The sequence below is a fragment of the Bufo bufo genome, chromosome 1, assembly GCF_905171765.1.
Source record: "Bufo bufo chromosome 1, aBufBuf1.1, whole genome shotgun sequence".
NCBI lineage: Eukaryota > Metazoa > Chordata > Amphibia > Anura > Bufonidae > Bufo > Bufo bufo.
This window is the reverse complement of record NC_053389.1, coordinates 833,390,317-833,407,131: the sequence shown is the minus strand read 5'-3', so window position 1 is coordinate 833,407,131 and position 16,815 is coordinate 833,390,317. Positions and strand designations below refer to the sequence as shown.

Sequence of the window (16,815 nt, the reverse complement as noted above, 5' to 3'; positions counted from 1 at the left end):
CAGAAAATATCTACTGGATCTTATCTTGAGATGCTGATAACCAATTCTGCCGTGGAAGCTGGTGGAGACAACATTGACACTGCATAAAGATAAATACAAATAAACAAAAATTATCAATGCAAAATTTTCTCCACAAACCATCTGAGATCTATCACACAGTTTCTAAAAAAAACTAAAACATTTGGAGATGCATGAAGTCAACTCTACCACGGTTACTGAGTTTCTTATAGTGGGAATACTGTCTCTGAATAATTTCAAGATGCCTTTCTTCTCCATTCTTCTCCTCATGTATTCAATGACTGTATGTGAAAATGTCTTGATCATTTTATTGGTGTCCACAAGCCAACGTCTCCGTTCTCCAATGTACTTCTTCCTTGGACATTTGGCGCTGACAGACATTGTACTTGTGACAAATATTGTTCCTAAGATGCTGGATGTTATTATAAGAGGAGGGAGCACAGTCCCTTATGTTGGGTGTTTAGCCCAATTTTACCTTTATGGGGTATCAGCCAGTGTTGAATGTTTTTTGCTCTCGGCCATGTCCTATGACCGGTACTTGGCCATCTGTAAACCTCTACATTATATCTCAATGATGGGTGTCAAGCTTAGATACAGCCTGATCATCTTATCCTGGGTGCCCAGCTTTATGTTAGTACTTATAACACTAGTCTTATTATGTAACTTAGACTTCTGTGGGCCAAATGTTATTAACCATTTCTTTTGTGATGCTGCCCCTCTTTTAGACCTTTCTTGCTCAGACACAACTGCTGTGAGTCTTAATGTGGGAGCCATCACTATTCCTATAGTTCTGTTGCCTTTTGTGCTTATAATCATATCATATGTCCGTATTTTTATGACTATTTTTGGAATTTCTTCCAACTCAGGCCGACAAAAGACTTTCTCCACTTGTGCCTCTCACTTGGTGGTTGTATCTATCTATTATGGCTCCATGCTGATAATATACCTGGTCCCTTACAGAGGACACTCATCGACTGCTAACAAGTTTATTTCTCTTGTCTACATTGTCCTGACCCCCCTTCTAAACCCCGTTATATACAGTCTAAGGAACAAAGAGATTCAGTCTTCTGGCATTAAATATCTGAATTTGTGTTTGGAAAAGATGGGAAAATAAAAAAAATACATACTTAAGGATTTTGGGGAATATTTATTGTTGCTTTTACACCACAATAGTGGCAAAATGAAGTAGTAAATTTTGTTACACAAAATATTTGTAGCAAAATTTGTGACTTTTTTAAGTCCCACCACTTTTCCAAAGAGATGAAAAAAAAGGGGCGTGGTAAGAGTACATCAGGGCCAACACATTTATATGTATTCTCACCAGTTTTTTTTTTTTTTTTATCAGCTTAAAGGGAACCTGTCACCAGGATTTTGGGTATAGAGCTGAGGACATGGGTTGCTAGATGGTCGCTAGCACATCCGCAATATCCAGTCCCCATAGCTCTGTGTGCTTTTATTGTGTAAAAAAAACTATTTGATACATATGCAAATTACCATAAAAGAGTCATATATTACTTGTGTGACCAGAGAAGTGTCATATTTTCAAGCTCTGACTCATCTCAGGTTAATTTGCATATGTATCAAATCTATTTTTTTACACAATAAAAGCACACAGAGCTATGGGGACTGGGTATTGCGGATGTGATAGTGGCCATCTTGCAGCCCATGTCCTCAGCTCTATACCCAAAATCCCAGTGACAGGTTCCCTTTAACCTTATTCATGGGGACAATGTCCTCAAAAATAGTGCAGATAACTATATATGATTTTAAAAGCATACAAAAAAATTTTGTGAGAGGTACATATCTTATAGGGATCGAAGGGTCAGGAACAGAAAAATAAAAACGTGAAAGGGGCAATAAGTAATAGAGAGCATTTTTAATTTCTAGTAGTTTAGAAGCATTAAAACTATTAGGAAAAAACAGAATTAGGCTACTTTCACACCTGCATTTAGGTGCGGATCCGTCCGGTATCTGCACAGATGGATTCGCACCTATAATGCAAACGTTGGTATCCGTTCAGTACGGATCCGTCTGCATAACTCAGTCAAAAAAAAGTCTAAGTCTAAGTGTAAGTCAAACGGATCCGTCCTGACTTTACATTGAAAGTCAATGGGGGACGGATCCGTTTACAATTGCACCAATATTGTGTCAATGTAAATTGATCCGTCCCCATTGACTTACATTGTAAGTCAGGACGGATCCGTTTGGCTCCGCATCGCCAGGCGGACACCAAAACGCTGCAAGCAGAGTTTTGGTGTCTGCCTCCAGAGCGGAATAAAGGCGGAACGGAGCCAAACTGATGCATTCTGAACGGATCTTTATCCATTCAGACTGCATTGAAGCTAAACTGATCTGTTTGGGGCCGCTTGTGAGAGCCTTGAAACAGATCTCACAGGCGGACCCAGAAACGGCAGTGTGAAAGTAGCCTTAGGAAAAACAGCAAAACTGGAAACAGAGCGGCTCAGTGCCAAAGAAAGTAAAACTAACCTGAAAATGTTCTGCAATTATAATTCTATAAGTTCTAAAAAAAACAAAAAAAAACTGAAAGTATCAGCCCTTAAAAGAATCATGAGAAGCGAGATGAGGAAAAAATAATAATTTGCTAAATATTTTCCCCGCTGGATTTAGGAAAATTTAATGTCGGATAACATGCAGAGTGTCAAAATAAACTCACCATTACATGTGGCCTGTCTGAACTGGGAAGATATGCAAGGAAGTCTTAAAAAGGTTAAAATAGACAAATCACCAGCTCCAGATGGTAAATACACCCTTATCCTAAGGGACTTAAGTAATGTAATAGATAAATCATCTAGCCCAGAAGGCAAACACCCCCTTATCCTAAGGGATTTAAAGGGGTTGTCTCACTTTAGTAAGTGGCATTTATCATATAGAGAAAGTTAATACAAGCCACTTAGTAATGTATTGCTATTATCCATATTGCTTCCTTTGCTGGCTTGATTCATTTTTCCATTACATTATACACTGCTCGTTTGTATGGCTACGACCACCCTGCAATCTATCAGTGGTGGTCGCGCTTGCAAAGTATTGGAAAAAGCGCCACCCTTTCTGGTGACCGGGACGGTGGGAGCGCACACAGGCTACTGCTTTTTCCTACAGTATGCAAGTACAGCCACCGCTGCTGGATTGTAGGGTGGTCATACTTATGGAAACAAGCAGTGTATAATATGATAGAAAAATAAATCAAGCCAGAAAAGACAGCAATATGGAGAATAACAATACATTACTAAGTGGTTTGTATTAACTTTCTCTATATGATATATGCCACTTATTGAAGTGAGACAACCCCTTTAGATAATGTAATAGACAAATCACCTGGTCCAGATGGCAGACACCCCATATCCTAAGAGAATTAGGTAATGTAATAGACACTTATTTTTTTCCTAAGATGATTTAAAATGAGTTGTTTGTTTTTTTACCTCATGAGGGTTTAAACTGAACTAGATGATCATATGGTCTGTTTTTTCAGCCTTATACTGTACATTATGTTGCTATGTTCTATGCTATAATATTTAGCTCTTAAATACATATTTAAATGTAGTTTAAGGGAATGTGTCAATTGACGTCATTTGAATTCTTTTTTTTTTTCAAAAAATTGTTGCTTTTGGTATTATTATTATTATTATTCACAGAAAAATATTAAACTTTTCACACTGGCCACTACCATAAAAATAAAATGTAGATAATCTGTCAGCTTTTAGGCACTATTAGTAGACTAATTTCATTATCTTAAGAATACTGTACATAGAAAGGAAACATCAATAACTGTATTAGGCCTCATGCACACGAACGTTTTTTTTTTCCGTTTTGCGGTTCGTTTTTCTTGTTCCGTAAAAAAAAAAAAAAACGGAATGTACTCCGTATGCATTCCGTTTCCGTATTTCCGTTTTTCCGTTCCGTTTTAACATAGAACATGTCCTATTATTGCCCGCAAATCACAGTCCGTGGCTCCATTCAAGTCAATGGGTCCGTTTAAAAACGGAACACATACGGAATGCATACGGAGCACATCCGTATGTCATCCGTTTTTTGCGGATCAATAGTTAGGAGATGCTAGGCCCTGCCCACTGTGGCCATGTGTTCTGTGTTTACAATCCAGGAAGTGAGCACATGTGCACTTAAATAACCCACCCCCACGCTGTCTGACTTGCCTGCAAAGCCAAAAGATGGATGTTGCCAAGCTCATCACCCTCATACAGGAGCGTCCCCAGCTGTGGGACAGCAGACAAGATCAGTACCATGATCGCATTGTGAAGGAGCGTGCCTGGGAGGAGATTACAAAGGAGATGCTGGCGAGAGAATGGGAGAAGGGCAATTCGTCGAAAAGGCGCAGATTAGGTAAGCCTACCCATGCGGGCATGTGTGCTTCTTTATCAAATGTTTATTGGAATTATGTCAAAACTGTGATGCACTGGTGGGTTTATATGTGAATACAGGAAAATAGACCATGTTGTAATGAAGGTGCACTTTTGTAAAACTCTTTTTTTTTAAGTAACTATCCCCTTCCATAGCACTAGATAGTTTTGGATGTCAGCAGCCTTGTCCGCCGGTGTCTCTCGTGCTTTTCTCAAAATACATATATGCTAAAGTGTTTAGGCCTCATGTATTGACATTTATATCATGTAAATATATGGCAATTGTGTTTACAGGCCCATTAAATGTATGTGGGCAAAAAACTGAATATAGAACCTGTCTATAGATGACCCAGATTTTTATGTCAATGCACGTAACTAGTTTAGAAACTACAATGTTATAGCATGTGGTAGAAAGCCTTGGTTAACATGTGCATTGATAAGTTTGTATTGATATATTCTGATAGAATTTTTGTTCGGTTATATTTCTACAGTACTACGTGTCAAAACCCGCTGGCAATCGTGCCGGGACCAATACCGGCGTGAACGTGTCCAGGGACTTGGGAAAAGTGGAGATGGTGGTCCCCGTAAAAAAACGTATCTGTATACGAAACAATTGCACTTTCTCAAACCCGTGTTGGATCTTAGGGCGTGAGTAACCACTGTAATTATTTTATCTCTTGTAATGTTTGGCCAAAAGAAAATATTCGTACTGTTGTTTTTTTGTAATCATTTATACCAGCATAGAAGTAATGGTTTGTGCTATGCTATGCTGTAAACTTATTTTTGGTTTGCACATGCATGGTACACTTAGTTCTCTGCGGGTAAAAATCTGCCCTTCTACACACCCTGCTAGAAGAATACTTCCATCTCTTTGTTTTTTCTCTTGACATTACCAGCACAAATCAGTGCTGGTCCTTTTTGGAAAAAAAGGTCGGCCACATTCCTATGCAGAAGTCAGGGTGTAGCATATAGTGTGGACAAGGACATTACATCACTGGCAGGAATGAAACAGACCTTGGCCTCTGCAATGCTTCACATGGCTCATGTGAACCATAGACGAAAAATACTATTTCAAATTGTTGGAATGTCTTTTTCCCATACTTGAAACATGAATATGAACAATGAGATGATAAAGGCCACCTTCAAAAAAATTTTAAGTGGTGTCTTTAATAATTTAGTGCAAACAAAAACAAAGGCAATCCAAGTCTACGCGTTTCGGATACTACAATATTGAGTATAAAAGAATCAATATTGTATGATCCGAAACGCGTAGACTTTGATTGGCTTAGGTTTTTATTGCAGTGAATTATTAAAGATACCACTTATTAATTTAGAAGCTGTCAACATTAATAATAATTATCATGGTAGACTCTGTTCCAGTGTGTATAGTAAATGTTTTATTTTCGGTCTATACCCTTCATATATACACTTTCCTTGATTGCAATTATCTCTCATTCCACAGGACCGTTGACAGCCTAGAGCAAGAGGGAGATCATAGCAGCACCAACAGTGATGAAGATGCTGGTGCGCAGCCCCTAGACTCCACACTTACTGCGGATGACGACCCCCAACCAGTGCTGCAGGAAGAGAGGGAGGAGTCTTCAGCTTTGGAGGGTCCTTCGGCTGCAATTCAGTCAAGCCCTGAGACAAGAAGAAGGCAGCCACTGCGGAGAAGGGGGGCAACTAACACTGCCGTCTCTGCCTCAAATACTCAAGCCCTGGTTCAAAATCAGGTGCTTGACTATTTGAGGCAGAGACGGGCGGAAGGAAAGGAGGAGCGGATGCTCTGTGGTCTTGCTCCTCTTATTGAAGATCTGGATTCATACAAGCAAACCATATTTATTGACATCATGGGGTCAGTGGCGACAATTTTAAAAACGCCACTTGATCCCCATGAACTGGTGAGTTGGGTGGAAAACCTGAAGCAACGGGCATTTAGGTTAGCAAAAGAAACCCAACCTGGGCCCAGTATGATCCAACCACCTCCTAGGCCACCCTCCTATTCACAGCCTCTTTATTCCCAAGAGTCTCAGTTCATGCCACGGCCACAATATCCAGGGCCCACAATGAGTAACACCGGTGCAAGTAATGTTGCTGGCCCTCGTCAAACTGGTCCGGGGTTATATTTGCGGGAGCTAATGGATCTTTAATGTTATGTTAACGTTTGAGTAATAACTAATTTGGGCTGATTGTTAAGCCTTTTGTGTATATTTTAATTTATATTTTTATTTAATAATATACTTTATGAATCAAAAATACCAATATTACAACATGACAAACTTTATTGACATATAAGAAGAATAGGAATAGAATACACAGATATAGTATTTATTTGGTACATTAAGGAGAAATAGGGAAGTATGTATACTTTTAGACAGCTATGCTCAACCTGTCACACTACAGCTATTAAAAAACTAGAACTCCCTGCATGTCTGAATAGCTGTGGTATGTCCACACATGCAGGAAAATAACTTTTTCTCCAGCTTGAGTGCTGCGGTGTGGACATTCCTGTAGTAAACCACAAACATATATATGCAAATTGTATTACAAAGGCAAATCTTCAAAGTGCTGGGATAACCTCCAATGGCAGGACAATGGACAGCGTCTTTAAAGCGCTCTGCAGGGATAAAGAATGTTAAAAAAATGTTAAATGTCGATAAAGACTAGGCAATCTCAACACACAATACATATGTAATAAATATATAAGGATAATGAGGTATTAGAGGGTTAATGTAGACCAAAAAAAACATTTTTACAAATAAAAATGTTCACAGCGAACATGATTTACTACATAGTGTTATTTTTTTAAGTGTCTACATTGGAACCCCAGCCCACAAGCCCACGTCAAGGGTCCTCTTGGTCTTGTGAGTCCTACACTATCTCCATAAACCCCCCCCCCCACCCACACCAGAAATTACACTGGAAAATAATAAATACTAAGATGCCCAGAGTCCAGACAATTCATTATCTGCCATGCACTACGTCCATCTGCCACGGCAATGCTCCCTCAGGACTTGAAAAATATTGCTCATAGAGAGCCCGAACTGCAATCCCTGCAGTTCCAGGTCGTCAATGAAGGGTTTGGTCCAATCCTCCGGATGAAGAAGACGTACCAGGTTCCAATTCATCAACTTCTGAGTGACCATCATGAATCCTTACAAAGTTATGCAGGATCACACACGCTTGAATAACCTTGGTGGCATTCTCCGGTGCCATCTGTAAGGATGACAGTAATACTCTCCACTTCTGTGAGAGTATTCCAAACGCACACTCAACATACCGACGGGCTCGAGTCAGCCGATAGTTAAATATACGTCTGCTGTCATCCATGTTGCGTCTGGGGAAGGGCCGCATGACATGGGGTGTCAAAGCAAACCCTTCATCAGCCACAATAACAAATGGAGCCGGTGGTCCCGCAGGACCTGGCAGCTGTCTTGGCTCTGGGAGTGAAAGCTGGTTGGCTTGAAGCCGATCACCCATTCTAGAAGAACTGAAAATGCGCGCATCTGCAGTGCTCCCATAGGCCCCAATATCTACAATTAAAAACTTGTAATTACTGTCAGCCAAGGCCATTAGCACAACAGAAAAATACTGTTTATAATTGTAGTACCGGGACCCTGAGTGAGGCGGCTTCTTAACACGTATGTGTTTGCCATCCAGTGCCCCAATGCAGTTGGGAAACTGCGCATCAACATAAAAACTCTCAGCAATTCGTATCCAATCCTCAGCCTTGGGCACTGGCATCACCACTCCCCGGAGTTGCTGCCAAATCAAATCACTGGTTTGACGAACTATCCGAGAAATAGTTGAGACTCCCAGCAGGAACTCAAAATGCAGAGATACAAATGAATTCCCAGTAGCCAAAAATCTGGAAGACACAAACATAAAAACAGTCATGCAACACATACAGTATATACTATAACAGCCATGCTCAACCTACGGCCCTCCAGCTGTTGTAAAACTACAACTCCCACCATGCCCTACTGTAGGCTGATAGCTGTAGGCTGTTCGGCCATGCTGGGAGTTGTCGTTTTGCCACAGCTGGAGGGCTGCAGGTTGAGCATGGCTGGTCTTTAACAACCACAATTTTAGACTAATATATATACTCATAATCACATTGCATCTAAACTATGACACAAACATATAAATCATATGAAATATCCATACCTCAACGTGACGATGAGCCGTTCCTCAGGAGAAATGCAGCGCCTCATATTAGTGTCCTGGTAGGTGAGGCCAGGACGCAGAGACGCCAACAACAAATCAAAGCTGCTCACAGACATACGACAATACCCATGAAATTTCTCAGGATGCTGCCGCAGATCCATGTACAGCGTGTGGAAATGACCCTTCCTGCGCCGCTGACAGAGAATTGGGTGAACCCAATGCCTCCTCCTCCTCGGTTCCACGTTCAGCATAGTTGGCTGCTGTTCCTGTTCCCGAGAAATCAGCCAGCACAAGAGAACCAGTTCCTCCTCAGCCATGATACAACAGAAAATTGTAGCCACAATCCAATGTCTGCCAAACACAGGATTCCAAGTACGCTCTCAATGCTGCAACAAGCTGATAAAATTGGAGTAACAAGTCGCACATGACCAAGTTAAATAGGGGGAGTGAAAAAGGGGATGTGTTCAAGAAAGATGTTCACACCTTTTTTTTGTTCCGTTTGCGATCCGCAAAAAACGGATCGTGTACTGAAACCATGCGGATATTGTTTTTTAAAATAAGGAACGGAAATGGAACGCAAACGGAACGGAAACGGAAGCAAAACGGAAACAAAAAACGGAACAACGGATCCGTTTAAAACGGACCGCAAAAACATACGGTCGTGTGCAATAAGCCTTAGGCTACTTTCACATTAGCGTTTTTCTTTTCCGCACTGAGTTCCATCACAGGGGCTCTATACCGGAAAGAACTGATCAGGCATATCCTCATGCATTCTGAATGGAGAGTAATCCGTTCAGGATACATCAGGATGTCTTCAGTTCAGTCATTTTGACTGATCAGGCAAAAAAGAAAATGGGGAGCAAATTTTAGCAAATGTATTTGTGCAAATTTTTCTATGCTGATGTTTGAAGTTTGCAATTTCTTGGACATTATGAGGCATAGATGCCTCTGCAAATAAAATCATTACTTTGCTTTTGAATGGGATTTTTCTGGCTGCCCGCACACTACAAGTCTTAGACTTAGATGGCCGCACATAGCCGCAACCATAATAGAAAATGCCTATTCTTGTCCAAGAATAGGACATGTTCTATCTTTTCTGCGGAGCCGCGGTATGGAATAACGGATGAGGATAGCACACAGTGTGCTCTCTGCATCTTTTGAGGGCCCATCGAAATGAATGAATCTGCAGACCTTCCGCAAAATTGCGGAACGGGTGCGGATCCGTTCATACGGCCATTTGAATGAGCCCTTATTCAGATCATTGGGACAGTCTAAACATAATCTGGAACAAATTGGCTGAGCTTGAATTCCCTCTTAGAGCATTCCAGCAAATACACATGAATAGAGATGAGCAAATTGATTCTAACCAAGCTTGTCATAATTTTAATACAATTTCCAAATAAAAAATCCTAAGATCTGATGATTCGCTTCCGATGAATCACAGAAAACGGTGCCTTCCATTTTACTTTTACACTAGCGATGGAAACAGGGCAAGGAGGGAAGAGCAGGGAGAGGTCCTGGCAAGTGGGTTTGCCCACTGTCCTTTGCAGGCAGACCCACAGCAAATCAGGGTTTATGATGATTTTAGTCTGTGTGCCAGGTGTGATTGATTTACTTAATACAGAGTCAGGTTTTATGAGTAGGGAGAGCATAGGTGTAGTTAGTGTACTGGGACTGTGTGAGGGCAGATGCTGGAGGTGTTCATGTCTTGCACTACCTACACAAAGACCTTTTTCTTTCTTTGCCTGAACCAGCTCTTTTTCCTCCAAAAAACCTGCTGCAAAGCTTCAAAATTTTATAATAGATATAGACTTAGGATGAGAGACTAAATTTTCAACAAACCAAGTTTGTTACGAGTTTCACAAGTGAACCTAAAGCTTTTCCGATTCGCTTCGGTGGGAACATGCACAAGGCAGAGCTTGTTATGAATTCATTTGCATCCCAATTTGCCAGATTTCCAGAAGAGCATTGCCTGGCCTCTAAGACTCCTCACAATGCTTAGGGGTTCTCCATAGTATTCCCCGAATTCTAATATAACAAGAACAGTGTAGTAAAAATATAGAATAGGGCGAACTGTGATTAGAATATAGCTACTGTAGAACCTCAAAAATCTGCAAGAATATTTTCTTTGAACAGAGAGACAGTTCCCCCCCCAAACCTCATGTTTCTACATAGGCATATTGCTAGCACAGCACCTCAATAGAAGTCTGCTAGAAACACTGAGCAATTGCAAAAAATTTTCAGTGCATTAAATCTCTCCAATGTTATTAAATGTGTTGCATTATAGCAGAAGCAATTTATGGCACTAACGCCATTTTTATTAAACACACATAATATATAATAAGCAGAAATCTGTTACTGGTTTTTCCTTCACCGTTATATTGCTGTGTGTTTTTCCCATTAGAGATATTTTTCTGCGTATTTAAACGCACATAAGACAGTAGGCAGAAAGCTCTTATCAGCCTTTACTCTATTATTAATATTGCTGTTGTTTTTGGGAATAATCTCATATCTGATTTACAATGTTTTTCACAGTAGAAAAGTATTTTTTTGTTTCTGTGTAGTTAAACACACTTATAGCTGAAAATTAATCAGGCACCAATATGGCAATAGTAGTGTTCACTGTGTTTGTAGAAGGTAATTTAATTGTGCTTCTGTCTTTAAGTTACAGAAAACTTACTTGAAATTTTGCTATAATCATTCCATAGTTTGTGTCACTTTGTACCAAACCAATGACTTTTCATTTAGGAAAATTGTGATAACAAAATGTCTGGAATAGAGAAAGATACCAAGAAAAATACCCAGGTGTGTCTTACCTGAGCCAGAATATGGGTAGTAGCAACAGCAGTCATCTAGGCATTAGTAGTAGTAGTAGTAGCAGCAGCAGCAGCAGCAGCAGTAGCAGCAGCAGTAGCAGTAGCAGTAGCAGTAGCAGTAGCAGTAGTAGTAGCAGTAGTAGTAGTAGTAGTAGTAGACCACAGTTCTCCTGGGCTTCCAAAAGACACAACATTATTACTCACTTCTAAAATGATGAGATTGTGAACTGAATGGCTCACTGCTCCTCTCAGTCACAGCAGGATAATGTAGAGGAGACTTCTGAGTCTGACATTGTGCATTGGAGCCAGGTGTCACAGCATGCCTCCTGCTCTTCTTCCTTGCAGCCCCAGAGAAGCCTTTCAGTAATATCCTCTCTGGCTTCACTGCCTCCTCACAGTGGGGCACCTTCTTTTCTCCTCAGAAGAGGCAACAAAGACTGCTTTAAGGAAGACATACACGGGAGTTGTTGGACCCCTTACATAGCTGTGTAATACTAATGTGGTAATACTAGCACCCATAGCCACATTATTGGTGGTGGGGTAGGTCTGAGAAATTAAATAGCAGGGAGTTGGGGGGGGGGGGTCAAGGATGACACAATGAGTTATCTCAGTCTGATCAAAGTGACAGGGAGGGTGAAGACTAGATGATGATGGTGTTTTGGGCAGGACCTGGGAGCCAAATCAATGTGCTGAAGAGGAGAAATCAAAGGAGAAAGGTGGTGGACGAGGTGGAAATGAAGAGCAGAGGCAATGCATAGCCAAAACCTCCAACAGAACTAGCAGGACCAGATCTGCTTCTATTTTGGTCATACATCTTCTGAGACTGGTGATGCTAGTGATAATGTGGGCAAATGATCAAAACGTGCAACATCTAGGACAAGCTTGGTGTCCCCCTTGTATTATAGATAAGCAATTCCATTAGATCTTGAGTCTCAAATTAAGGTGAATAAGTAATTTAACTGTTATTGGGCCGCCCACCTTGTTAAATAGATAAACAATTCCATTAGGCCTTGATTCTCAAATTGGGGTTAAAAAGCTGGCTATTTTTACTGTTATTCGGGTGCCCACCTTGTTTAATAGATAAGCATATCTATTACGACTTGATTGTCAAATTGGGATGAAAGAGTAGTGTAATCTAACTGTCCCCCTTGTTTTATAATAATAATATTTACCATCAAGGGGAGGCGACCGCAAAAAGAAAACTTCTAAACAGAGAATCCTTTTGGATTTTCACATTGGAAAGCCGCCAACCCCAAGGGTTAAACAAAAGATTAGATTTGATTCTACAATACTGAATATTGGATTCCCTGTATCTTTAAGTTATTTATGAGGATATTTTAAGTTCAAGTTTGTCTTACTGTCGTACACCTTTGTGGGAGGGAGTGGCCACATGACCCCTTGATTGGTCCAGGTGTGGTCTCCTCCTCCTATAAAGGTGAGGACTGAGTGTATGTTTAAATGGTCATGAGTAAGGGCTGAAATTGCTTTGCTGCCTGAAACGTGTAGACCAATGCAACCTGTACCTGGATGCTTTTTAAATTCTGATATTGAATAAAGTGCAATTGGAACTTCTCAAAGAAAGGCTGGACAACTCTTCTTCACTTATTTCTATTTGCTCCCAGTCCGGGTGAGGGAGCGTTCCGTGTCCTCATGGTTGGAGGTTCCAGACAGGAACCTTTAAATATATAAATTTGTACTGTATTATGTGGTGGATCCGCAACCAGTGTAGTGACTGGTACAGGCTAGAAGCTTCAGTATAGCGGGTGGATAGATAGATGAGCTGGGATTAGGACAAACTGAAGAGAAAAAAGTTTAGTTAGAGGGAGACCAATTAGTAATGAGTTACAGTATTCAAGACGACAATAAATCAAGACAACGATAAAAGTTTTGGCCGTTTCCAATGCAAGAAAAGCATGGTTTCCGGAGATATTCTTGAGTTGCAGACGACAAGAGCAAGCAAGTAATTAGATATGGGGAACAAATGAAAGATCTGAGTCAAACATGACCCCAAGACAGGAGATGTGCTGCCCAGGAGTTATGATAGTGCCGCGGACCAAAATTGAAAAATCAAGTTTAGGTAGGTTAGTAGATGGAGGAAAGACAAGAAGTTCCGTTTTTGAGAAATTCAGTTTTAGATACAGAGAGGACATTATTTTAGAGACTGACAGACAATTACTGGTATTTTGTAGTAAAGCAGGGGAGATGTCAGGTGATGTCAGTGTATAGTTGGATGTCGTCAGCATAGAGATGGTGCTGAAAGCCAAATCTACTGATAGTCTTTCCGATGGGGGCTGTGTAGAGAGAGAAGAGTAGAGGACCTAGGACAGAACCCTGAGGATCCCCAGCATCAAGAGGAAGAGGAAAAGAAGAGCCAGCGAATGATACACAAAAGGAGCGGCCAGACAGATATGAAGAGAACCAGGAGAGAGTAGTGTCTTATGGCCAGTTGATTAGAGCATGATTAGGAGGAGTTTGTGGTCAAACGTATCAAATGCTGCAGGGAGATCCAGAAGAATCAGTAGAGAAGAGTTGCCATTCCTTCTTGCTGTCGGGAGATCGTTAGACACTTTATTAAAGGGGTTATCCCATCATAATGATCACTGTTAAATCAGTTAATGATTTGACAGTGATCATTTTTGTAAATATACTTGATTAAAAAATTCCCACCGTTTAGGATAAAATTAATTCCCACTTACCTTATTGTTGTGACTCGGTCTCCCCTGGTTACGGCCACCGCTCTTCTCCAGTCGCGCTTGCTCAGAAGACGACTCCTTTTCTCCCGGCAGGGCTGCTCGCTGTCCTATATGCGCACGCTGCCGCGCATGCGCGACGGTGACTTCTTCCCGGCCAGAATTTTGTGGTCAAACGTATCAAATGCTGCAGGGAGATCCAGAAGAATCAGTAGAGAAGAGTTGCCATTCCTTCTTGCTGTCGGGAGATCGTTAGACACTTTATTAAAGGGGTTATCCCATCATAATGATCACTGTTAAATCAGTTAATGATTTGACAGTGATCATTTTTGTAAATATACTTGATTAAAAAATTCCCACCGTTTAGGATAAAATTAATTCCCACTTACCTTATTGTTGTGACTCGGTCTCCCCTGGTTACGGCCACCGCTCTTCTCCAGTCGCGCTTGCTCAGAAGACGACTCCTTTTCTCCCGGCAGGGCTGCTCGCTGTCCTGAATGCGCACGCTGCCGCGCATGCGCGACGGTGACTTCTTCCCGGCCAGAATAGTACAGAGCTGCGAACGCGCACGCCGGCTCTGTACTATACTGGCCAGAAATAAGTCACATGGCGCACGCGCGGCAGCGTGCGCGTTCAGTCCAGCGCGTGGCCCGGCCAGGAGAAGCCTTCAATCAAGATAAAGCCCTCCCCCAGCCAGAATCCAGGAAGTGAACGGCACGGTGGCAGCAGGTAAGTATGAAAAGGCGAAGTGGGATAACCCCTTTAAGGGCAATTTCTGTAAAGTGGAGAGGGTGAAAGGCAGATTGTAAAGGGTCAAGAAGAGAGTTTGCAGAGAGATATCTTATTAAGTGAGAGTAAATGAGACATTCCTGGAGTTTAGAGATAAAGGGGAGGTTAGAAACAGGCCAGTAGTTAGCAGCACAGGTCGTTCACGAGATGGTTTTTTTTAATGGTGGGGTTATATGAGAATATTTAAGAGTGGATGGAAAGATACCAGAAGAGAGAGAGAGGTGTGTGTTGATATATTGTAGATAAATAATTCTATTAGGCCTTGATTGTCAAATTGGGTTGAATAAGCTGTGTAATTTAACTGTTATTGGGGTGTCTCCCTCATATAAGCCCAGCCCAGATTTGGAGGAGAGGTCTGCTGCTTTCTCCTGTAGGCGTGCAAGTAACGACGATGAGAGTCGTGGATGATGATGTAACGATTGCACGTGGGAGCTGGGTGAAGATGGGGCTTCATCATCATCATTAGGGGATGAGGGTGGCTGCTTGCCCATAAGATATTGGCAGGGTGGAAGTGTGAGGCTGAGCAGGAGGTTACAAGCGTGGCCCTGAGTCAGCAGGGTGGCAGCAGTGTGAGATGTGGAGCCAAATGTGCCCAGGGTAGACCGTCTGCTACTCAGGAGCCTACCTGTCCAGAAGCAACTGGTGGTGCACAGCTTCATAGACACAGTGGCAGGAAGTTGGCACGCAGTGGTGGAGACAAAATGCCATACTAGGCAGTGTAGGAATTTGTCATCAAGTCGCCTGAGGACATCACCGTGGCCGTATGTAGGATCTGTAGGCATGAGGTGAAGCGCAGCCAGGGTGCCAAACTGCCAATGTTGGCACCACAGCCCTGTGTTTCCTTCCCATCATCTACTGGTCCTGATGCCCCTCCTTCTCCTACTCCTCGTCACACTTTTCACCAGCAATCAATCACTGAGGTGATTTAAAAAAGACTACAGTTGCAGAGGAAGAATGTGCCCAGAACAGAACAGAGATTGCATACCAGGCTAGTTCCAACCTCTGATCGAATCTGCCTCCCCAGAAATATAATATCAGGGTCATTGAACAGGGTATGTGCCGGGGAAAGGCGCAGGTAGCCAGATAGGACTGAACCTGATTGTTCGGGCAGTATGTATCCATTGGCTCATGTGTATCCAGGTATTGTCACGGTGGGGAGTGGGGAAAACCCCCCACCGTGCAATGACAGTGGCTGCAATGCCAGATAGCAGGGAACAGGGAGCAGGTCACCTCCTAGTGCAACCCTGAACTCTCCCTAGACTTCTAACGCATGAGCCGCCTCAGAAGGTAAGGGGGCTCATGCTCACCAACCTTTGACCCTGCTATCCCTGCAAAGCCCTAGGCCTTATGACAGGGCAGAGACCACCCATTCATCCTACACCACGGATGAATGGTGTCTCCAGAGGCCCAGTGCCAAACAGGATGCAAGACCATGGGCTAAACAGTACGGCAGGTAAGTAACAGCAACACAACAATGCTATCCACACTTACCTGCTGCAGCCGTGATGAAAGGGGGCTCCAAGCTGGAAAACCCACAGTCTAGTCTTTGCTTTAACCCCTCCGGGAAAGCATGCCCCTTCTGGAGTCAACTACCACAATCAAACCTCCAAGCAAAACCCACACCATAACTACATACACCAGGTGGGGGGAGGAATGACAGAAACACACCGGAGGGGACAACAGACAGAGCAAGGTAAACAAAATAACAAATAGGGATAGCTCACACAGACATTCAGCCAGGGAGCAAAGCTCCTACACAGACTGAAGCAAAATCAAACTGACCTTCAGGCTCCACCACACCAACATATAAGGAGGCCTGAGGTCACACCCACCACACCTACCAAGCACACCTTAACCCTGTGCACACCAAAGCAGGGAAAGGAAACATCCTAAAAGGGAAAGCGCACACACATGCATATCAACAAGTTGCCACCGGCAACCAGCATGCGCGGCGAAAGTGTC

The 16,815-nt window shown here is 42.3% G+C and overlaps 1 protein-coding gene across 1 annotated transcript; it reads left to right on the top strand.

The window, feature by feature from the left end:
• The first annotated feature begins 205 nt into the window (after positions 1-205).
• Positions 206-1,132, top strand: LOC120990367 (olfactory receptor 1468-like). Its single transcript, XM_040419135.1, has one exon. It carries the CDS (start codon positions 260-262, stop codon positions 1,130-1,132), a length of 873 nt encoding a protein of 290 aa, XP_040275069.1. The 5' UTR covers positions 206-259.
• Positions 1,133-16,815: the final 15,683 nt, after the last annotated feature.